The sequence below is a fragment of the Melanerpes formicivorus genome, unplaced genomic scaffold, assembly GCF_026170545.1.
Source record: "Melanerpes formicivorus ecotype bairdi unplaced genomic scaffold, bMelFor1.0.p_v2 SCAF_8, whole genome shotgun sequence".
In the NCBI taxonomy this organism is placed as follows: Eukaryota; Metazoa; Chordata; class Aves; order Piciformes; family Picidae; genus Melanerpes; species Melanerpes formicivorus.
In genome coordinates, this window is record NW_027142360.1 from 17,481,429 (window position 1) to 17,506,269 (window position 24,841).

The following is a 24,841-nucleotide window of genomic DNA, read 5'->3' on the forward strand; positions in this document are numbered from 1 at the left end:
CTCTCTCTTCAGGGTGCTGAGTTAATTTTCTTTTATTTTAGATACCTAAAAAAAGGTCTGTCACATCTTGAGGCTCCTGCATACCATCAGACATGGAACCACAAAGCATGAGTTGAAAATTATCAGCCCCCAAATCAGATGTGATAGGCCACATGTCTCTTTTCCTCAGCAAAAGCCAGAGTAAGTGAGGAGCTTTTTTTTCTGGTCATTGAGGCTGCAGCTCATATGTGTAGGACCAGCTGTGAAAACCACCGCAAAGGTGTATTGTACTGAGCTTGCTATTGATTCTTCCCTTCCTCCCCTTTCAGTTTTCAACAACCCTGAGGCGAAATGTGCACCATCCACCTTTACAGTGGTGGAAAAGTGAGACTTCCCTCACTGCTCTCCTTCCTGCACTGCAGCACTTTTGGAACAGATGGGAGCTTGCTTTTAGTCTCAATGTAATTCCCAAATGTCATAAAAGGGGTGAAAACTGAGAAGACTATGTCTATGACACTGGTACCTTTTTAGTAAGACATGAGTCAAATCTGACACTGCAGAGTCATGTAAATAGAAGCCTGAGTCACGACAGACCTCAGCAGGAGTTGAAGTACCAATCAACACACTGAAGACTGATAGGGTATTTATTCCAAGAGAAAAAGAACAACGAAAAAGGACTTCATTATGTAATGAGGAAGATAGTTACCACTTGCTATAAACACTGTCTCACCCTAAGCTAAATCTGTGCCATGAATTAGGGGAATTTCTAAAAGCATTAAAATGCTTTCCATGGGGGGCATTTTTGAAAGTTCTATCTCCTTGTCCCTGCTTTGGACCTAGGACAATGCATGTAGATTTCCACTTCAGGAGCATCAGTGAGCAGAGACAGCACTTGGGGATGAAACTCCTTGGAAGCCTCAGATGTGGACGCCAAGGTGATATCAACATCTGACTTCTTCCTGTAAGTGCTATGATGGCCAAGCTTTACTCCTCTGCTTCTCCTGCTCCTACAGTTCCTGACAACTTTGAGCTAGTCATAAACCAGATCTGGGCATCTATTACAAACTTTGATTTAGGACTGAGACAAACCAGTGACAGTATTTTTCAAAGATTTTTCTGAGATATCCAAGTGAACAGCACAAAATTTGAAGAGATGAAGAATGGTCCCACTGCAAAATATCCAAACATTGTCCTGTTCTCCCCAGAGCTGACTTAGCTCAAGGTGTTCCCAAGGTGCAGTCTCAATGAACCAGTACTTTATGATAATAGAATAGAATAGAAAGAATAGACCAGGTTGGAAGAGAACATTGAGATCATCATGTCCAACCTATCATTCAACACCATCTAATTAACTAAACCATGGCACCAAGCACCCCATCAAGTCTCTTCCTAAATACCTCCAGTGATGGCAATTCCACCACCTCCCTGGGCAGCCCATCCCAATGGCCAATCACTCTTTCTGTGAAGAATTTTTTCCTAACATCCAGCCTAAACCTCCCCTGGTGCCTCTTGAGACTATGTCCTCTTGTTCTGGTGCCAACCTGGCTGCAACCTGAAGGTAGCTGTAGAGAGCAATAAGGTCTCCCCTGAGCCTCCTCTTCTCCAGGCTAAGCAACCCCAGCTCCCTCTGCCTCTTCTCACAGGGCTGTGCTCCAAACCCCTCCCCAGCTTTGTTGCCCTTCTCTGGACACATTCCAGCAAGTCAACATTTTTCCTAAACTGAGGGGCCCAGAACTGGACACAGTACTTGAGGTGTGGCCTAACCAGTGCAGTGTACAGGGGCAGAATGACCTCCCTGCTCCTGCTGGCCACACTGTTCCTGATGCAGGCCAGGATGCCATTGGCCTTCTTGGCTGCCTGGGCACACTGCTGGCTTATGTTCAGCCGACCATCAACCAGCACCCCCAGGTCCCTCTCTGCCTGGCTGCTCTCCAACCACTCTGACCCCAGCCTGCAGCACTGCATGGGGTTGTTGTGGCCAAAATCTTGTATTTCCTTCTGTGGCCATAATCCTGTATTTCCTTCTGAAACTGCTGAAAAATGTCACAATTTCCATTTTCCTTCTGCCTCTTTCCAAAGTCTTTGTCATTCTGTGTTCCCTTTTTTCCCTCGTAAACCTAGGTGTTAAAGAAATCATCTCTCTACCTTTCTTCCCTTTCTTCTTTTCAGCCAATCTCCTCACAACAAAGCAGCACCAAGAAAAAGTAGAAAGAGAAAAGAGGAGAAAACAAGTGCAGGTTGCACTTCCCAAGAAATGGATAATCATAGTCTTATCCTGGGTTACCTGGCCATCACAAACATACATCTATATAAAACATGCTAGAAATAGTGTAGTTCAGACACCCTCTAAAAGAGTTTCTTTTAAGGTAGTGTTGCTGTGGTTTAGTCAAAAAAGAGATGTCCTCCTATTGATCTGCTGTTATAAATTTATTGCTATTCATCTACTCTGCCTTCCAAGAACCCTGTGTGTTATTGTACTGTTGGCTCTTTGTGACACATTAGAGTCTGGAGCAGGTGAAACCTCTTCCTCAGGGTGAGGAAATAACACCATCATACTACTACAGGCTACCAAACAAGCACTTCTGATGGTTCCCCCCAGCCAGAATTCCCAGCTGGATTCCTAAGCTCGTTTAGATGGTGATTTTTAACTGAAAGAGACAAATTGCTATGAAACAGACTGAAAGCTGAGTTTGATGCTTTGCTGGTACCACACATCTGTTTGGCAGTGCTGGTATGCAGTAGAGCTATATCATCACTTACCACCCAGGGCTTGCTGCAGAAGTTATAGATGGAGTAAAGGGAATTGACGGTGTGGATGCCACCATACTGCAGGCCGATGATGAGGCTGCGGAAGTCCTCTCCCAGTGCCATGCTGTAAGCATGCTGCCGGATCAGGGCAAAATCTGGCTTGAAGGACCTGGAAGAGATGGAGGGAGTGACGTGTTACTTTCAAATGCTCAGCATCACTTCTAGCCTCCCTCTGTTTCTTCTCCATCCTCCCCCTTTTCATTAACATCTATTGCTCTTCTTTATTCCTCTCATCATGAGTTGCTTGCGTTAGAAGGCAATAAACCAAACAAAAACCTCCAGTCATTATAAAAGGGGAAAATCCAACATAGCTGCAAGTGTGAGAGTGTAGAAACAGGCCAAAGAGATTTGCTGCAGTTTCCATGTCACTCAAGCATGCACAGGAAGAAGCCACAGGCAGAGCCAAGGGTCATAAATTCACTGGTGGGGGGATTCTCTTTTCCTTGTGAAATTTTGGCCATATTTGGCAAGCTCGTTGCAATGTGCAATGCAGATGAGGGAGCAAGTTTGTTTCCTGATGATTGAATTCAGTATTGAAGCAATGCCCAGTGGGTGGGAAGATCATGAGGGATTTCAAAAAGCTCTCGTACACATCCGTACATTGACATACATTCCCCTCTTTAATCAGTTTACTACATATGCAGCACATCCCAGGCTCCTAGGGCTATGAGTCAACAAGTAAAGGGCAGGCACGGTAATGTAATTAATCAAATGAGCAGAGCCCCTCATCCAGTGCTGTGACTCATGACACGGACTTCCAGAATACTATTTAGCAAGACTGGAGCTGGGACTCCTAGGGTTCAACAGCAGCAGCTCTCAGCAAATGCACAGAGAAGTGAGGCCCTTTCTAGGTAAGCCAACAGGCAAGGGATTATCTTTCAAACAGACAGATTTTGTTCCTTGCTAATGCTGTGTTTTTGGAGCCATTCAGGAATCTCTGGAAACAGCAGCTGGAAAGAAACTATTCCCAAAATGGAGCTCAGCAGTTCATTCTTGAAGGCATGGAAGGGGCTTTTCCACCGAAACAGGGCATTATTCTATACTTTAACAGAGGTTGGATCAAGGACATTGGAAAAATTTCCAGGCTGTATTAAAGATTTTCAGAGAAATGAGCTCTGTAACCAGGTCCCATTACCTCACTACCCTCGAACATTTTCCTTGCTAAGAGACTATAATTTTTATCCTTTGGATATATGAGCTGGAAATACTTTGGGTTTACAGCCCCTATTTATATTTCCATCATTCTGGCAAGGAAATTTGAGATGGTGACTCTGGACCAGACTGTGGCAAAAAGCACTGTATACAAACCCCAATGCAGCCTTGTTGTTTTAAAGCTGTTCATTTTGCTTGGTGGCCTTGGACTTTTGTTATCGCCTGAGACATGGTGAGGAGCGTGCTCTGCTTTTGTGATGCAAGAAATCAAGCTTTGGAAAGGTTGTGATTCCCTCCCATGGAGTGTTTTTAAACCCAGGCATGTTCCCTAATGTACTTGGCACCAAAGGTGGCACTTTTTTCCAGCAGCGAGGTGCATAATGAGCATTGGAAGGGCTGCGCTATCACTGTGCAGCTGATTTATGGACCTCCTGGGTGTCAATGGGGGTGAGGCAAGCAGTGACCCCCCCTGCTGAGAAACAGCAAGTGAATACAAATCTTGGAAAGCTTGAACCACTCCATTTTGCTGGATTTGCTGTGTTGAAAGTAGCCCAGAGACAGACAAAGGTCCCCAGGAAGGATTACTTAGCTTCCTAGGACCAGGACCTGGTATCTGTGCTACGTTACTAAACAGTTGTGGTGCCTGGAAGGACAAGAACTTCAGGTGTGTCCTTCAGCTTTCTGGGGGTATAAAGGAAAAAAAAAAGTCCCTATTATGCCTTAAGTCTTTGCCAAGGATTGACTTTGGGAATAGCACTTACTGGAGCTGCACAGCAATGGTTCAGACCACAGTTTCAGTCTCCCCAGGGTTAATGGCAGTATTTGCCCTTCAACACCTCTCCCAGCACCCTGGGCAGGGAGGTGGTGCTGTGGTGGGGAGGAAGCATGCAAATGAGCATGGCCAGCTCTGGAGGAGGGGAAAGGACACACAGTGGCTGGGAAACTGCCTTCAGTGGCTTTACTTCTGCCAGCCAAAAGTTGAGAAAAAAAAGCTCATGTCTTTTCAGGTCCTGGCAAAGGAAGAGCTTCTTAATTTAGAAGATGGACACAAGAATACAGATTTAATGTAGAAAAGCCTGTTTTCAAACTCTGCGTGGTATGGGAGGGCAGAGCACTCTCTCATGCAGTAGATGAGGAGTGGATCTCTAAAGTGAAGGTGGACACTGAATCCCTGTTTCGAGTTGCAGGACAAAGAAGATGTTCCCATGGATACTGAGAACAAGGCAGAGGAGTGCAGGGCCTGGGACTAGCTGCGAATAAACATCAGCTGGAGTGCCTTGGAGAAACAGAGACAAGTGGCAAAACGTGAGGCAAGGGGCTGGGAAGGATAGCAGGCAGTAAAAGCAAAATGAATAGTCATGGTAGGAGTGGTGACATGAAAACTGCATAACTGGAGGTACCAGTGATTGGGGAGACAAAAGTTTAATTGTTTCACATGAGGATTTTTGCATTTTTGGTAGAAGATTACTTTTCCAATCTCATTCTCAGACTGTAAAGCCTAAGCTAACATAGTGAGCCTTGGATTTGGAATAGCTAGTTGGACCCCACTCACTAGCATTGCCCACAGCACAAAGTTGAAACCCTTAGTAGACAGACAAATCAAGCAGAAGTCCCACATTTATAACACTCTGCAGCACCTACTGTGCTGAAGTCCTAAGCATACAAGTCTGTCAGGACTAGGGGAGCCATGGCAGGAGCATGTACCTTGCCTCTCTACTAGACCTGTCCAGGCAGTGACTGTGAGTGGTCTTAAATAAAACTGTACCTAGAGTCATTGCTAGACAGGTCATAGGAATAGGCTTGGTCACAGAAAGAATATAGAAAACCCCATTCAAACATCTGATGAAGAGGGAGGTGGGATAGGTAAATGGAACTAAAAGCAAACCACAGGTTTTAAAAGTTGCTAATAAGCTGTGATCTGTGTTAGTGCAGTGTCCTTCATGGGCTGCATGGCAGACATCAAGCTGAAGCTGTGAACCCTCTTTAGCGTGATAGCCAGATGGATTAAACTTCCTGGAGAAAGCTGGAGCCTGTCTTTGGCCACAACTCTTTTACAGAAGCCCTTTCTCAGACCCCAGGAACTCAGTTCTCATTTAGAGTCTGGCTTCTAGCACTGCCTGGCAAAACAAAGGCTGCTAAAATGTGTGTAACATGCTCCCAGAGTGGCACCCAGATACAGGGATCCTTTGTTTTAAAACCAACAATAATCCAGGAAATTGGAAACATTTCATTTTCAGATTAAAATAGCTGGTCAGATTTCATTTCCCTCAGTCACACACTGCATGAGCCTTTCAGTGCTCCAAGCAGTGCTCAGGTGAACTGGCCACCCCCAGAGTAAAGCAGCTCCCCATATGTGCCCAGAAGCTTTTCTGCCTTAGCAGTAGTTGTCTCCTTGCCCCAGGTGTTAGCCAAGGCCCATGGCAGCTGCTCAGCCTACCTCTCCTCCTGGCAGTTGAGACTGGCCAGTGGTTACCAGAGCCATCCACCACTGAGTGATAAGTGTCTGGCTAGGAAGCTGCTAATGCTGCCAGTCCTGAGCCTGGCCTATGACACAGTGTTTATATTTTACTAACTCTTTTTCAACTTATTCCAATGCATTTTAGCAGCCTCTTTCTTTGTTCGTGGTATATATAGAGAAACCTAAGTATAAAAGATCCAAAATGCCTACTAACAGGAAGAGATCTGACTGCAGGATGTAGTTTCTTAGGTTAGACACATACACTCTTAAATCTGTGACAGCATTCGCTGTCTTGGAAGTAGTTTTGTCTGAAATGAGTGAACATAAAACATTTTAAGAGATTTCTGATGTCAAATATAGAAGTTAAATGTCTCAGGAGCAGCAGAAGCTATACTGGTGACCATGGGTCTAACTCCAATTACAAGGAGAGGATCAGCTCTGAAAAGATCATCAATAACATTTCCCTGCAGAAATCACATCCCTGGCCTGCTCTGGGGAAGAGAAAATGATGGCAGCAAATCCTGATGGGAGGTTTCATGCCTTAAAGTGATTTCTGTTCCTTATTGCTGCATGTAGCCTTAACTCTGACTTGCTTCCTGGTCCTTCATCTTTTCTCACTGAGGCACAAAAAGCTTCAGGAAGCTTCATGAAGAAAGAACACACAAGAACAGATTATGTTGTCAAAATATCTTTGAATGATCTCTTCCACTGTGAATAATCAACTGCAGCCAAAGGCTTGGCTGTGAAAGCAGGTTGGACTCTCCTGCTCTCTTTCTTGAAGGCTGTCAGTCTTACAAGACACCTCAGCCTTCATGTCAATAGAAATAGATCTCCCCTGACATTGAAGATGCAAATCCTTACTTCAGGTTCTGTCTACCCTCCATTGTTCTGGGCAGATTTATGCAGCTTTCTGACAATTCCCAGTGGCCAACACATTTTGACTATGTTATCTCCAAAGCCTTTCCACTCTGCTTGGTAGGATGTGGAGGGGAAGAAAAGTGCATAATTAGGCAATATGATGCAACAAGTGTTGCATTACTAGTAATTAATGTAGCCTTCAGGCAAGCTTCTGACGCACAAATCCAAGGCATAAGTGGCTGCAGCTAACTGCAAAGCATAATGATCCCTCTGACTATGCAGTGCCTCTGGTGTCTGAGAGCTACTAGGAAATGGCATTTAGAAATAGGAGTGACCTCTTTTTGTGCTTTACTCAGGTGTTAATAGTATTGTCAGGTAGTGATAGGACTAGGGGGAATGGAATGAAGCTGGAGGTGGGGAGATTCAGGCTATATGTGAGGAGAAGGTTCTTCACCATGAGAGTGGTGAAACCCTGGAATGGAGGTGGTTGAGGCCCCGTCCCTGGAGGTGTTTAAGACCAGGCTGGATGAGGCTCTGGCCAGCCTGATCTAGTGTGGGGTGTCCCTGCCCATGGCAGTGGGGTTGGAACTAGATGATCCTTGTGGTCCCTTCCAACCCTGAATGATACTATGATACTATGTTATTGAATTATTGAGAAGTAATATGAGATCTATGACATTTTTGCCTCTCATGATGTTAGATTTAATGTTATGTTGAATGTCAAGGTAAGATGGGAAATTTGCTCAACAAAAAAAGGAAGTATCATTTCAGTCAAAAGTTCTTGTCATATTTTTTCACAGAAAGAAGTAAACCCTAATGAAGTTATTCAGAGGCAGAATGAATATGGTTGCTTACATGAATAAGGTAACACACAGCTGGGTTTAGAGCAACAAGAGAGCAACACAAAATAAAGGGTGACTTCTCTTTACCAGGCTGGAGAAGATGAGCAAGGGCTCTTCTGGGACACTGTAACAGAGAATGGCTCAGAGAAAAATATGTGGTGGGAGGGGGATGAGCAGTAGGATCCAGGAATCGTTGTTGCAGTAGGACCAGTACCAGTATATACTGGCACTGTAGATGCTCTGATTTGCTTCTCAGCCACAGAGCAATGGTCACTGAGCCATAAAATTGTATGTCACACACACTTCAAACTGTACTGTGGCAGTCTCCTAAGTCTTTATATTTTACTTGTAGATTGACAAGGAAAACACGTGGCCCCAGGCAATGCCTTGAAGTAGTAGCAACTACACCTTCCAGCGGTAGCTTGCATTCAAAATTCTTCTGACCCAAAGCAATCCAAATGCATTTCAACATCACAGAATAAATTTACACAGTCATTTAGATCAGAGAGAGAAATCATCTGGTCCAACACCCTCTTTGCAAGGGCAACTTTAAAATGACATTAGGTTGATCAGAGTCCTGTCAACACAAAGTTTACGAGTTCCCAAGGACAAAGATCCTGTAGCCTCTCTGGACACTTCATCATGGAGGTGTGGTGTGTGTTTGTTTTTGGTGGTCGTTTGTTAGTTTGGTTTTTTCTTTATTTTTTTCCTTATTATTTTTCCCTCACCTGCTGCAACTATTGTCTATTTTTTCTTCTCCTTTCACTGCACACCTTCAGCAAGAATCTGCCTTACTTTTCTCTACAATCTCTTCTTAGTTGCCTGATGCCTGTAGGTGGATGCTCCTCAGCCTCGCTTTACAGACAGAACAATAACATCTCTCATTCTCTCCTTGGCTGTCTTCAGTCCAGCTCAAGGTGCTTCATGGCCTTACATTCGACTTCTTCCAGTTTGTCGATGCCTTTTTTTTTTTGTACAGAGGAGCTCAGGTCTAGACACAATACACCAGATGTGGACAGTGTCTCATTAGCTACACACTTGTTAATATTGCCCATTCAGGCACAGGGCTTCTTCCCTTCAAGGGCACAGGTCTTTTTGTGCAGAGCTGTTGCCTCCTAGCAGTACTGAGTTTATTCCTCCCTCACCACAAGACTTTGTGATTGTCCTTATAGAAGTCCATGAGGTTCCTGTTGGCAAGTAGTTGAGGTACCTCTGAATGGCAGCTCTGTCCTCTGGCATATCTATTGCTCCCAGCCCTCAACTTGGTGCCAGCCACGAGCTTTCTGAGGCTATATTCTGTCCCAGTATCAGGCAATTAATGAAGATTCACTTTGACCAGTATAGTGCAGGTGCAGCAGGACTTGGCCCACGCTGCCACTCCCTGTAAGAAGGCTTAGTAAAAACCCATGTAGAAAGGAGATGAATTAAGGCAGAAATGGAAAAAAAGATGAAAAAGCCAATCAAGACTGAAACAATCTACAACAGCCTTTAATCATTCTTGTGTTCAGTCCAGGATTAACTAATTAATGAGTGTTCTATGGCCTGGCTTCACATTTTTACTGGAAGGAATTACTGTAAATATGAAAAGGGCCAGGGAGTATTTTAGTCTCTGAGATGCTCCCCACCCTGGTCTGCTCAGAGTGACTTTTGCTTTTTGGCAGCTGCCTGCATGCCAAATGTTTTCCCAATAACTGTCAGCATCCTGCCTGCATGTCGGCTGGGCACCAGCTGCTGAGGAGGTGAAGGGGGACATTATTCATCTGGGAGATCAGTAAACCCTGAAGGGAGAAGCTGGCCTCCAAGCAGCTGTTTAGCAGCAGGAGCTGAGGTGGAAGCAACCAAGAATGAATACGCAAATAAGCACACCCCAACCTCTCTTCTCTTTTTTATCTCCTGCTGAGCCAAAAGAAAAAAAAACAAAAACAAACCCAAAAAGAGGATGGAAACTGGCAGGTGAGAAGCAAGGACACATTAATGAAAGAGGATGGTAAGTTATTCCCCCCGTGAAAATAATCTCTTGGTTTATAAATATTTACTGGAGATGTTTAATTGCCTCATGTGTAACTGCACCTTGCCAGGATCTACCCTGTTTAGAATAGAATAGAATTAACCAGGTTGGAAAAGACCTTTGAGATCATCCAGTCCAACCTATCACCCAACACCATCTAATCAACTAAACCATGACAGTAAGTACCCCATTCAGTCTCTTCCTAAACACTTCCAGTGATGGTGACTCCACCACTGCCCTGGGCAGCCCATTCCAATGGCCAATCACTCTTTCTGTGAAGAACTTCTGGCCATTGTCTCTGCAGGGTATTTTGGTAAGGGAAAAGGTCATTTAGCACCTTGTGTTTTGCTTAAAATGCACTTTCAAAAGGTTTCATGCTGTTACATACACTTCTCTACATTTCCTCTATATCTCCTCTATACTTCTCAGGATATCAGGTAGTGATAGGACTAGGGGGAATGGAATGAAGCTGGAGGTGGGGAGATTCAGGCTGGATGTGAAGAAGAAGTTCTTCACCATGAGAGTGGTGAAGCACTGAAATGGGTTGTCCAGGGAGGTGGTTGAGGCCCCATCCCTGGAGGTGCTTAAAACCAGGCTGGATGAGGCTCTGGCCAGCCTGATCTAGTGTGGGATGTCCCTGCCCATGGCAGGGGGGTTGGAACTAGATGATCCTTGTGGTCCCTTCCAACCCTGACTGATGCTATGACACATTTATAGATTACTGTGCCTTCAATGCAAAAATATTGCCCAAAATACACAGCACATTGTGCTATACCAAGTGGCACATCCTGTGGATTTTGGGAGAACCATGTGCTCAACATATTTTTCTTCCTGGCTTCTAGAAATCTAAACTCTCCAATTAGTTTTGGCATTTCTTTTGCCCTCCCAGCTGCATCTTCATAGAAATTTGTAGAATTTTGCTTTAGAAGCAACAAAAAAGTAGAAAAAGACATTCTAAAGAAGGACTCCAATTACATCAAGAGTAGAACTAAAGATAGGGACTAGACAGAGCCTAAAGTTCCCCTTTGACAAAAGCTTCCTGGAATATGAGAAGCTGGAAAGAGACCTACTGCCTACCAATATGTCCTACATCAATGTCCAGGAGCACTAGCTACTCTCATGACTTCCAGGGATATTATCCCTGTAGAACTGCAAGAAACCACCAACTCTTGTGAATGAATAGTCCTCAAGAGACAATATATCCATCTCCTAGCAACATGCAGCTACTGTGTGATGAGAAAACATGGCCTCTGTAGGTTAGAAAATGAATATGCCTCTTTCAGAGAGCGGATTGTCAATGGCCCTGTGGGGTGAGTGAAGCTACTGGGATGGAAGAAATGGTAGAGGACAGTGTCCTTTATTGGACTTAGAGTCTCACATCATCGTGGAGCAGGTAGATCTTTTTTAGCCACAGTAGATATCTCCTGAGGTCTGCAAGCTCTGAACAGCGGGAAAAACACTTCTGGTCTGGCCAGTTTCTTCCCTGTTCATCCCATGTGAAAGGAGTTGAGTCCTTTCAATCCATGCTGTGATTGTTTTGCAGCTTGCAGTGCAAAAATTATACATTGGGCTAAGAGCACTTTCAGGTCTTGGGATAATGATTCAACAGGCTGTCATACTGTTATCAGAGTGCAAAGCATAGCAGAAGCACTGAATCAGCTGAAACCAGCAAGAAAGTCGATGTTATTCAAAGGAACAAATGGACTTGTATGGAGCAGCCAGAGCATTCACTGACCCCACCACAGCTGAGTGACAAGGACATATTATCCATGACAAGAAGACACATACCTTCTTTTTACAGTCTGGCAAAATTCAGACAAAGCCTGTAGGACTGAACGCCACTCCATGGCCAAGATCCTTCCCCACAACAAGGCTCTGCTCACAGCACTCAGCTCCTCTTTCTCTGCTGTCAGCTTTGTCACTCCTCCCCATTTGCCAGGGCCATTGGTCTAGGAAGGGTCTACCCCATTTTAGGTCTCTATTGGCCATCTCCTGGTCTATGAGCTGTTGCCTGTACTGTGGTATTACAGCGAATCTGCATGTCATACTGTAAGCGGTATGGCTGCCACTGTGGTAGGTCCCATGCAGACAGTAAAAAAAATAAATGCTTTCTCCCCTGAATAATCATCCCCAATGGTAAAGGAGCCAGCTCCACAAGGAGACAGGAGATGAGAGGAGTCTGGTGCATGATTAATTTATATCCTTAAAAGCCTGAAATGCTCCCAAAGACATTAGTATTCCCCATGTAAGAAAGTTGTCCAGATTTTCAACATATCCCTGCCTTATTCCCACATCTACTAGAATTAATAGCCGAAGGCATGTAAAGCCCAAAAGTCAAACACAGAACTGCATTTAATCTAATGCAGAGACTGAGATCATAGTTTGGGAGTCTAAGTGTTGTCTGAAGCAGAGACAGCCCAAATTCTCATTTATACTGAGACACTTCTATAATATTCTTGAAGCATAAATGCACCTCAGAGTGGGTGCAGTGCCAGCACTGACAGCCCCTTTGCACTGTGGAAATACTGTTATAAAGGGCCCTTTGGAGAAATGAAGAGAAGTGAAAATGAAAATCCCATTCCCTATATCTCACCCCAGTAGGGATGACACAGCCCACGAGGTCTCTAAGGCAAATTGGTCTCCAGACAGTTGACTCTCTTTGTACGTGTGTGTAGACCTGAGCAAAAGGAAGTTGTGCACTGAAAGGATGAAGAATCCACCCAAGTCTTTTAAAAGCATCAATCCATGCTTGTTTTTTTCACACTGCTTAGTAATCCAGCCATCACACCCAGAAAGGACTTCATTTCCCTGTTGAAGGAGTTGCTCTGTTTAAATTGGTGAGGAATCCTTTGGGATGAATAGGTGCCACCTCATGCTTCTCATTTAACTTTCCACTGAGTAAGCTCTGGTGTCAATATAACCCAAAGAAGTGCTGGGGTAACAAGGATCAAGGTGTGGGAGATTCCTCCACTGCCAATCCTGACTGAGCCCAGTGCTGCTTCGAGTTCCCAGCTCATCCCCCTGCACTGTCTTCAGTCAGGGCACATGTTACAGGCATGTAAATGGGAAAGTGGTTGCTAGAAACTGCACAAGATACTCTTTTAACTCTGAAGAAAATGTGCTGAACAGGCTGATGGAGTCATTACATACCATGGTGGAACTGGGACACAAACCCCATTTTTTCAGATTTTTAGCTTACTGTCTCTCTAACCAGTAGCATGTTTCACTGAGGCTATCAAATCCTCCCCCTCACACCGACAGATGTAGCTAAAAAATGAGGAGATGGAGACCCAGAGTTTTGTTAATGTAAAATTAGATCCTGAGAGTCACACTTGTTTTAAAAACCAGGAAAGCCAAGTAATGCCTGGCTACAGTTTTGTCATTTGCTAACTTATTTTCAAGATAGACAGGCTGACAATCTTGGAGGTCTGTATACTTGCAATTCCTTGCTCCTTTGAAGGGACAATTATGCTTCTAAACATTGCCTGAGTCAAGTGATAAATGTAGGGCTTCAGGGAGCATTACACCTTCTTATGAATGGATTTATTTTCCAGGTGAAAACCCACAGTTCTTTCTTGGTGCAGTTCATATCAGTTGGTACATGGTCTCAAAGGCTGCCTGAACTCCAAGGTGTCAGAAAGGATCAAGGAATAAGCAAGGAAAGAGCTTTAAAGTACACACACAATAGAATGTCCACTGTTTAAAGAGCTAGGAGACCTACTGCAAAATGACAGAATTTAATAGGCTAATAGGTTGTTAGATAGCTTATCAGTGAACACAATTTCAAACTGGAGAGAGTAGCCCAGTGGTTGCTGTTTTATTATTACTACTATTGCTGTTACTGTTGTTGCTGTTATATATTATACTTGTGACTGTGTAACTTGCTTCATAATTAATAAAAGTCTTATATATGATGGAAAAATGTTGCCATCAGCAGCAAGGTTGGTGAATACATGAGAGTTAGAGGTGTCCTCTGTGGCATCTCCATTTGGCTGGGCAGCCCAAGAAGTGTCAGGACATAGCTACTGGAAGGATTGGGGGGGGTACTTAGAGGTTACACCCATGAGAATGGGCTAAGGAACCTCCACACAGCCCAGTAGCAGTATGCTCCATAATTCCCCTTCTAAAGTGAAGAGTGTTTATTTCTAAAGTATTGAGTGTTTAACTTCTAAAGCATTGGTAGGAGTGGCTGTGGAAGTTGGCTGGCCTGAGTTCTTAAACTCACCGAGCTGGGCAGAACAGCAGCATTTCAGCACAGGCTGTAAACAAACGGCTAGTGCTTGGAAGGACTATAACTAACCATGGATAACACATGCCGTATAATTTGTGTATTCAGATAAGCATGTATCTGCCAAATCCACTTCCCACCACACAAGTGCATGTGTCCTTAAACAAGCACTGAGGAAAAAGAGAAAACTGAACTAATGCCATTCATAAAACTGTGCACTTTTATATGTGAATATCCGTGCAAAAGGGCTAGCTGTGATAGCTCTGTATTTACTGCAAGCAGAAACATGAACACCGTGCCCCAGACACTCTTGTGAAATAAATTTTGTCTTCAGTTTCAGTTTAATAGCTCAAGATCTTTCTGCCAGATGTATGAATGGCTTTGAGAGGAAAAGCACGGGAAGGAAAATGAAGATGTGATCAACCTAGGAAATAGTTCTTGGGAAACCTTCCAGCATCGTCAGCAAGCAAACACCAGAGCACATTAGCAAGGCACACTGTCTGATGGATGCTCCAGTGGCTGGTTCATGGGACATATGCTTTGTTTCACTGAGAAACAGACATTTATGGGATGAGAGAAAGTGAATGGATGTAACAGACTCAATCCTAGAAGTTTTTAGCAGAGGCTCATGAAATTGTACTGAAGAATGAATGGAGACTTGTGGATGGACTAAGAGCTGTCAGGACCTGAAATGAATTGATGGACAACAGTCTTAGCTAACTGACAGTGACAAGTGTTTGGACTGGAAATGACATCTTTAGAAATTAAACCAAGGCCATCACACTCAGAATTGTCATTTGCCAGCTGTCCTATTTTTTTTTCTCTCCTAATATCCTTCATGCTTTATTATCTGTCTCTATTTCTGAACTAGAAGCAAACAGACAACAGCATTGATTAAATGTTTGAATAAAATTGAACTTAGAAACACTATATACTCCAAAAAGCACAGAAGAATTGTACAAAAGAAGTAAGAAGACTAGAAAAGTGGATTTGGAATAGCAATGAGATTTCAACATGAACAGGAAACAAGTTTGCTTGCAATGATTGCAGTTATGAAGTAATACTAGTAAGGACAGAAGTCTCCTTCAAACAGAGATGTGGTATTACTTCTGAGAGATACCATAGGGCAAGACTGGAGCATTGAGAATCTCTGATAAAAAACCAAAAAGGTGATATTTCAGGTGCAAATCAGGCTGTGAGGATCAAGATCATGGAAAGACTATTGTTCTTGCAAGGGTAGGCCACCTGGAACTAGAATTGTTTCATGTGGAGAAAGGGAGGGTGAGGGGAAACCTAAACCAGGTAGGCTAATGAGTGCAAGCCACTGTTTACAATGGAGGCTAGTTGACACAGGAGGAGTGAAAAATTGAGGGAAATTGGCAGGCATAGAGGGTCTAGACTGGAAACAATGACTGTATGGCATAATGTGCAACTGAGACCTGAAACAAAACCACCAAAGTCAGCTCAGTCTTTCCACCACTTCCAGGAAACCCTGAAGTCATCAGAACTGCACTGCTCTAGGTCAGGTAGCAGTCAGACCCTGAGGTCATCCTGCTTGTCCTAACATTGCTCCAGAAAGCTTGATTTTCAAGACAAACCTGTGCTCCTCACCTTACCACCTTAGTGCCATTCCTCATGACTTGCATGTCCACCATGCAGCCTCCCGTGACATAAGCAGCTAGGTTCAGCTCAGAGAACTCAGCCTGGAGTGGAACAAAAGGACAGAGTATTACTTGAGGGTAGCAGAGACACACGTGGACACAGATGCAGAATTGTCTTTGACTGGAATGTACCTTTCTTCCCCCCCCCCCCCAAAAGTGAGGCAATGGGAGATACAATTACAGCTGATTTGCCCTGGAGAGACTGCAGAGATATTTACAGCTCCCACACGTGGGGTCTACAAGTATACAAGATTAGGCTTATTGCAGTAATAAGCACTGAAGGAACTAAGAACAAGCAAGCTGAGAAATGCACAGAGGAAACAACAATAAGGAAAAAAGATGTAAGGCCATTTGATTACAAATTCTAAGTTTCCAGTTGGAAACAGCCATTTGGAGTTATGTCTGAGCTGGCTGTCATCCCACTGGCCAGCTACAAACCTAGTACAGAAGATTTAAACCTAAATAAATAGCTAAAAAGCCTCATTTTGCTGCAGGACGGTGATAAGCAGAGAAACCCTCCTGATGAGGTTTATGTATTTAAATGTTAACAGTTAAAGGGTGAGCAAGGCTGGGTAGGCTATTACCAGTACTGCTCAATTATTAAAACGCTGTATTTTAAATTAAGAGGTGCAATTTACAAGACCCCAAAGTTTAGCAAGGAATGTTTAAGCTATGGGGAGCAAAAGGCAAAGTGCATGGGGTTGATGACAACTGCAGCAGGTGTCTGTGAAAGTCAAGACACAAATCACAGTGACTAGCTGGGCAACAAGTGTTAATAGTCCTCCCATATTGCCCCTGGCTCTGCTGCCTCTCAGACAGAAGTGCCAGTGAGACTTGATGGTCTCAGGCCACTCTCAGTAGGAAGAGGATGGCAGGATTAGTTATCAGTGCTCATCCTTGTGCTCCAAATCCTAACTGTTCTTTATGAGCAAACAACTAGACCTCAAACCAGAATAGCCTGTTACTGTGCCATGTAAGCCCCCCCTTCCCAGCACAATATAAACATACCTGTACAAATTCAGAATCTTGTGTTTAAATTAGTGCCTATACATACACAGTCACATACACGTGCACACACAGACATACACATATAATCAAGTTTCAAGTTTTAAGACATAAAATTTAGCCTTCTCCCTTTGAATGGCTTCACACACACACACACCCACCACCCAATTTTGGGTATTAGGAAACAGTTCTTTACAGAAAGAGAGATCAGGCATTAGAATAGATTGCCCAGGGAGATGGCAGAGTCACTGTCCCTGGAGGTGTTCAAGAAATATGTGGACATGGGACTTCAGCATGTGGTTTAAGGGCCATGATGGTGTTAGGTCAGTGGTTAGACTTGATAATCTTAGATGCATGTTCCAACCAAAACAATTCTAGGATTCAGTGATTTTGTTGCCATCCTTATTCTATTTAGTGTTCTTCAGCTACTTGTACTATTTGGGAACCAAAGATAGTGCTGGGAACAACTTCTATACAGGGAAAAAAAAACCCAAACAAACAGAAAAAACCAAAACAAAACACCAAAAACCAAACCACAAAAGCCAAAATAAAAGAGCATGTGTTTTGTCCTCATGAATATGTGGAGAACTAGTGCACCTGTAAAAGCTAAGAGGCCAGATGACAAAAGAAAGAATCAACGTCAACTTTCTTTTTCAAAAATCCACATCAGTTTTAAAGCAATGACCTTGGACTGGTGACACATTGATGTAATGAGATTTTATGTCCGTGGCCCCGTGTATCTTCTTAAAGCAACACCCTTACGTGATCTTACATCATTGTAACTCCCAGTTACAATGAAAGGAGGGGAGAAATTCCTGTTGCTGAGAAATAAATCCTGCTTCAAGCACATATACACACACGCAGACTGGCTGGGCTTTTGTTGTGAGATTGCAGAGTGTTGTCTTGATCATAATTATGCTTCTTCAGTGATCATACTAGATCAAAGATAATAAAATATGTATACCTAAAGGACACCTGTATTTTATACATTTACCAATTCTCAACAAATACAGTGAGGGGGGAAACCACCTTGCATTTGGCAAGAGCAAATACTGTAGGTACTATTTGTGAGCTCACTGGTGGGACAAAGCAAGCTTGCTAGGTTCCCTGTGTGCTTGAGAGACTCTTATTACCTTGGGAAATAAAAGGATGAGTTTCCCACCTTTGTATGTGTCTATGCCTCAGAGATGTCCCACTCTGAAAGTAGAGTGTTACTGAGCTGGACCTTCACCTTTTGCAGTTGAAGGGATGTGTCATCTGATGTGAACATCATAGCAAGACAGGGGAGTTTTAGGTCTGTGCTCTCATGGCTTTTATTCTCTTCTTCTGTAAGTTTTTCCATAACGGTTTTGTGCTAAAGATTTCACATATTGCTTGCTGGGGGTGAAAATCAGCAATCTCCCTTTGATGGCTAGCACTTACAATCCAACTAAGTTGGTCTGACAGGCATTGCCCCAAGGCAGTCAGACCAAACAAAGCTGTGTTCAGACACCTGACTTCCAAATAGGCCTGGGAATCCCCTGAGTGGCTAAGTACTCCATACCAAACTGCCAGGACCAATTTCAGGCCTGCTAATGTCACTATCCAGAAAAAAAGGAAGAAATTTCCTTTGGCAACCATTGTCTGGGGCACTCTGGCAAGGAGAGAAAGTCTAGGGTAGCTATCTCACACCCAGAACGTCCAGGTATACAATCACAGCTGAGAGACTATCCTAATCTTTTCCTGGCAATTGCTCCTGCTGTAACCGACTAAGTTAAGGACCATTGCTGCTTTGTCCCATCCAACAGGCCACTGCTAGCTGGTGTTTGGAAGAAGGCTGAAAACTTCAGTCAGCAGAAATTGTTTCCTGTTGATTTTCCAGTGCTCCCTGTATTTTTAACTTTGTGGGTTTTATAGCCTGATGACTTCCCTTGGCTGGGATTTCCAAGTCTGAGATCATCTCCAGCCTGAGTTTACCTTGCAGACAAAGAGGTCTTTGAAAGCAGCCCATGCAGATAGAGTGACAGGTAACTATGCATAAGCCAGGAGAGCACAGATCCCCTTGGCCTTGCCGAGTCGTTTGCATCAGGACTCTTCCAACAGAAGGCAGCATTACGTTAGCCTGCTGAGGTTTTGTACTTGCTTTGCAATGGTGCCACTGGCTGCAAAACCACTCCGGCGGGAGCGAACCATGAGTGACAAACACGACACAATCCATCTTGAAGATTAATGCAACACAGACTGTGGGAGTAGAAGTATTTTGTACCTCTGTGAGGCCCAAATCTGGGAGGATACTCACTGACGTTTTGAGGATAGTTCTGTTAGAAATGCCTACTTATTTCAGGTATTCAGACTCAGAAATCTCTCCAGGTCATTTGGAATAAACCTGAGGCTACTCTCAGTTTCTCCCATCAGTGTTCTCTAGGTGCTGGAGATCTTCTAGGTGAGCTATTTTATAGTTTCTCTTTGCTGATAATAAAACAAGGAGGATTTTGTATTTCAAAAAGGTAGAGGCATGGCTACCAAGCCAGGCCAATCTATTCATGGGGAGCACATGTTCAAGGTGGATTTTAAGCACTTTTCCCATAAAATAACAGAAAATTGTATTGGAAGGACTTCAAGACATCACATAGTCTGTCTCTTTTTCCTAGGGCAGGGTCAGTTCCACCTCTGCAATTGTATGCAAATACTACTTAACCTTCTCATATCTTCCATAAAAGAGGAAACTCCTCAAGAAATCTGTGCCCAAAAGCTTTGCCCAACATAAATCACTCCTCTTACTTTTGAAGACTAATCTCTTTTTTTGTTGTTGTTGTCCATTGCTTCCTCCTGCAGAATTTGAAGACTTATTGCTTGAAGACTTAACCTTCCTTCTTCCTGTTTTTCCCTAGACAAAAACAACCTCCTTCTTGTAAAGTTCTAGTGAATGAGAAGCTGGACAAGCCAACAGTGTGCACTTGCAGCCCAGAAGGCTATTCACATCCATGCTGCATCAAAAGAAGCATGGCCAGCAAGTCAAGAGAGGTGATTCTGCCACCCTGCTCTGGCAGGATCTCACCTAGAGTACTGTGTCCAGCTCTGGGGCCCTCAGCACAAGAGAGACCTGGACCTGCTAGAGCAGCTCTGGAGGAGGACCACAAAGAATCAGAGGGCTGGAGCACCTCTCCTATGAAGACAGGCTGAAAGAATTGGAGCTGTTCAGCCTGGAGAAAACTCTAGGGAGACCTTACACCAGCATTTCAATACCTGAAGGGGACCTACAGGAAGGCTGGGGACAGACTGTGTAGAAGGGCTTGTAGTGATAGGACAAGGGGCAACGGTTTTAAGCTGGAACAGGGTAGATGTAGATTGAACTTAAGGAAGAAGCTCTTTACAGTGAGAGTGGTGAAATATTGGAACAGTTGCCCAGGGGTGTGGTTGAAGCCCCATCCCTGGAGACATTCAACGTCAGTCTCAACATGGTCCTGGGCAGCCTGATCTAGTTGGAGGTGTCCCTGCTTACCTCAGACAGGTTGGACAAGATGACCTTTGGAGGGTCTCTTCCAACCCAATGCAATCTGTGAACCTGTGAGTTTGCGAATAACAGGCTAGTCTCTGTCATGGCTTAGGCACTTGGGATGGGGAATTACTGCTGTCTAATCAAATCACATACATTCCTCAGTGGATTTTATGCTTTAAGTTTTGGTAGATGTTCCAGTATGTGCAAGGAAAGGAAGAGCTTGGCAGACTCCAGACTGCATTCCTTAAACAGCACATTTAACTGAAACCATTACAAGCATTTCAGGGGGCAGTATGTCCCTGCAAAGGTGGAAGTGTGTGCGGGGGGAGGACAGATAACATGGATGAGAACAGATAGTTCACAGATAATACAGATGTAGGGCTGGGGCTGTGTGTATTGTGTGTGCACATGCATGCAGAATTATAGATTATATGCCCTGATTCCCTATGTATTTTCCCTTGAGGAGGCACCCTGCTCTCCACCTGCCCCCAACACTGGGATTGCTCTACGGGAGAAAAGGATAGAGAGAGCCCACTGGAAAGGGCATGCTGCTGTGTGGCTCTGAAGGGAGCATCCACAAGCTCTCCTCAGAGCTATTCACAAGTCCTGAAACTAGGATGCATGCTTCTAGGCTACAGCTGGCTCTGATGCTGAAGGTCCACATGCCTTTGCCTGTGTGGGTGCCTTTTGGTGCATCAGTTCTGATGGCATTTGGAATTGTCTCTTCAGTTTCCTTTTCAGAAGTTGTGTGATTGTTTGAGAGTTGGAGCTCTAACAAACACATTTCCAAAACTTCTGATCCTGGGAAACAGATCAAAACCATGAACTCTGTAAATGGGAATTAAGAGGAAAAAAATACAAAAAATTACTATTTATGTAGGAAATTAATGATTTTTTTTAATCATCCTTGCTGTTTCCCCAGGTCCTTTCATTCATGGCTTCTGAGTGCTTGTATGTGGCAAAGCTATGAGAGTTGCTGTTGCTGTTCTTGAACTGCTTTTAGGCTTTCACTTGGAAAAAACACACCCTAAATATGTAATGAATAAAAATCATACTGTTATTTGATGAGAGGCTAATTTCTCTCTCATGACACATGGGCCCATCAGATTCTGCCTTTTGAAAGGGCCACTTTATGCCACACATGAAAATACCTCTTTAGGACGGGAAATACAAAGGAGCTGGAATTCGTGATTTGTATTACAATTATCTTCTGTGAGTGCCAAGCACAACGTTTTTTCCTGACAACGCTGCCAATAGAGTCATAATCTATACCACAAGACTTTTCCAGAAACAAATACATAGAAGTTCACTGAATAATCACTCCATGAAAATAAACCAGGCAGGGGGAACAAGTGAATGAGCTGTGCGAGAAGAATGTGTCTCCGACGGACAGACAGACCCACCTCATCACAGCAGGAAATGGTGGGAAGGAGATGGGTGGACAGACAACAGGAATGAAAATTTAGATGAGCTTCTTGGCCTTGTTACTTCCCCTTTGCCCTTTTCACCCTGCTCTGCCATCAGTTTGCCAATGCCAGGAAAGATGTACCCCAAAGGTCCACTTTTCTAAGAAGCATTACTTGCTATTGCCGGCTGGGTATGGCCCCTTCTGTCTCCCTCCTGGGCTCTCAATGGTCAACACAGGGCACAGGACTGGAAAAGCTCACCAGAGCCATAGCATCTTAACTCCTTGCTACCATAGGCATCATCTCATGAGTTCTTCCCTTAAGCCAGTGTATTTATTAGAAGTGTCTGTGTCATCTTTAGCCTCTGTTTTGTCAAGATAAACTCAACTCTTTCAGCCTCCTCTCATAAGTCAAGTTTCCATGACCATCTGAATGACCCCACTCTGCACACCTCCTGCTTTGTGGCCTTCTCTCTCCTGGACAGGTGGCAAGTGTCCCACTCAGCTGTGCATCACCACTTCCCACAGTGCCATGGTCTGTCTGATGGGTCTGTGGCTGGCCAGGTCTCAGCCCTGGCTTTCCTGCCCTCTTCTGCTTGTTCCTGGGTATGCTGGGAATTCATGGCCATGCGGCATCCCCCTTGTGCAAGGAGCATGTCTAATGCCCAAAGAGATCCCCCACTCAGGGTATGTTATGACCCACATGGGAAACTCCAGAGTCATATGAATTCCTTAGAGCATGTAAGGCTTAGTTTTCTCTGGGACAGAGCAGACAGGGTGGGAAAAGATGTGCTGAATTACTACCAGTATCCTGTAGAGATGGAAAACATTTGGTAGAGCATAAGGGTTATGGTATAATTCCTTCCTCTTCTTGAGTATGCAGTATTTCCTAATGCCTTCTCTCCTCTGGCCAGTGAAAGACTGAGGAGATAAAAGCAAAATTAATTTGGGGAGAATAAAAGCAATGTGGTCAACTCCTTTAAGTTTAAATTGAGCTTAAAGAAAAATCTTAGAGGCATTAATCAAACATGCCTTTGACTTCTAAAGGAATTTATCTAGCATATTTATTTCTAGAGAAGAGAACTGGAGATGTATACACTGTAGTTCTCCAAGCTAGAAATTACAAAGCAAGTCAAAGGAACAATAGGGATCAAAATCCAAGAGCCTTATTTTTAGCATAAAATAGCAATAGTAGACTCACCTGCTCCTTAAAGCTTAGGGGTTTACCCACACTGTGTAATAGACTTAAACCACCAGGGTTTTAGGGGAAATAGATCAAAAAGATTTTCACTTTTTGATCAGTGGTTCATTCAGTCTTATGAATGACTATCATTGCTACAGAAGAACTTGTAGTGGAAAAGTATCCAAATGCAATCCAAACTGCCTCCAAAAGAAAAGGGGTCCTGACTCAGGAGAGCGGCTGCTTTCCACCACCCCAGCTCTCACTCAGCACTGTGCTTCTAACCTCTGCAGCCAGCAAGGAGAAGGTAGTGGTGTTGCATGCCTTGATTTCAGTCAGGGGTGGGCAATAATAAGCTGCACATTAGTAAATGTTTTTGGTATTACACTGAAGATTAGAAGTGAAGAAAAAAAGATGGAAATGAAGTCAGACCTCACATTAATTTTAATGAAAGACAGAAGACAGCAAAGACTAGAGGTGTACCCATCACAGTGTCCCTGACAATTCCCTTTCCTATTCACTGGCACCAGTGGTGTCTTGTCTCTTGCAAATGACAGAAGAACCTCAACCTGGGGGTGGTATTGAGGTCATGCAATAAATTTCTGTGCTAAAGAACCAGAAAATTTTTGAGAGTCCATAAAACCCATTTCCAGACAAGCTGAGACTTAGAAAAGCAGCTCCCTGAGCAGCAGGATGGTGTTTAACAGTCTTTTCCCTGTGGATTATCCAGCACCTGAGTATCTTGAAACTTCTGCCTGTTTCTCCAATTTGGCTGAAATCAGTCAATGCCTTCCATGGTGCTGGGTGTGGGGGATAGGTGGAGTGAGACAGTATTAGTGCATGTGTCTTGCATTCCTTGGATGACAGCCAAGGGGGAGAGGCAGCTCAGAGAGCTGGTAGGGGTGTTTAACCAGATTAGATAACTGACTTCCCGCTGCTGAGAGAGGGAGAGACAGTGCTGCTTTCAGCACTCCTGCTCCATTACAAATAAGTGATGTCATGACTTAAAAATAATAATAGAAAAAATTAAAAAAGTCACCTACTATCCTGTTCTGCTTCCTTCAAAGATTGCAGAAATGGCTTGCTAAGAAAGAAATAGGATGTACTAGGGACAGACATGAAAGTTAAAAAGCAACAAGGCAAGCTCTTTCTTTAGTTTAAACTAACAACAGAACAAGAATGGCAAAAACAACCTAGCAGGGTCAGGAAAAAAACCAACTGGGCAGTTGGTTTTTCCCAATGTGGTTTTTCAAGAGTATTTAACATTTGGATATTTCCTTTCCCTACTTTTGCCATTCAAACTTTTTTTGTTACTTAGTTTTTCAGATCAAAAGTGTTTTCTTCCTATAAAATATAAAAACCCCATTTCCTAAGGTGGAGTGAACTTCTGGCAGAGTCAGTACTGTGGTTATCTTAAGCAGGATAAAATGGAAAACTGAATGAACTTACTGAGCAGACCAGGCAGCTCAAGAGGTGCTTGAGAGTTGAACCTTGATCTGATGCAGAGTTAATTCAGAACCGAAACAGCCAGGTTAGGGCTTGGGTACCATGGTACAGCCTGTGTGCTATTTGGGGACCAGCTACAGTAGCAAAGACTGGTAAGCTGGGAACTAAAAAAAGAGGAGTGTGGGCCAAGCTGGTAGACACAATTATTCCCTCATTCCGTTTTTTCCCTTTACCCCTTCTGTAAGGAGACTGTAGAAGAATATTTGTATTTCAGGTTAAGAGGGGCCATGTTCAGCTTCAGGAGACCACAACAGTTCAGGCTCCTGGATTGTG

The 24,841-nt window shown here is 43.8% G+C and overlaps 1 protein-coding gene across 5 annotated transcripts in view; it reads right to left on the bottom strand.

Moving 5' to 3' along the window:
- SYN3 (synapsin III) overlaps positions 1-24,841 on the bottom strand; it is a 261,375-nt gene that overhangs the window by 139,230 nt on the left and 97,304 nt on the right. For all 5 annotated transcript variants that reach the window (XM_068142332.1, XM_068142330.1, XM_068142331.1 and 2 more), the window contains 2 exons: positions 15,945-16,036; positions 2,740-2,896 (listed from right to left, as the gene is read on the bottom strand). In XM_068142332.1, the coding sequence (XP_067998433.1) occupies positions 2,740-2,896; positions 15,945-16,036 (249 nt within the window). The remainder of the gene's footprint in view (positions 1-2,739; positions 2,897-15,944; positions 16,037-24,841) is intronic.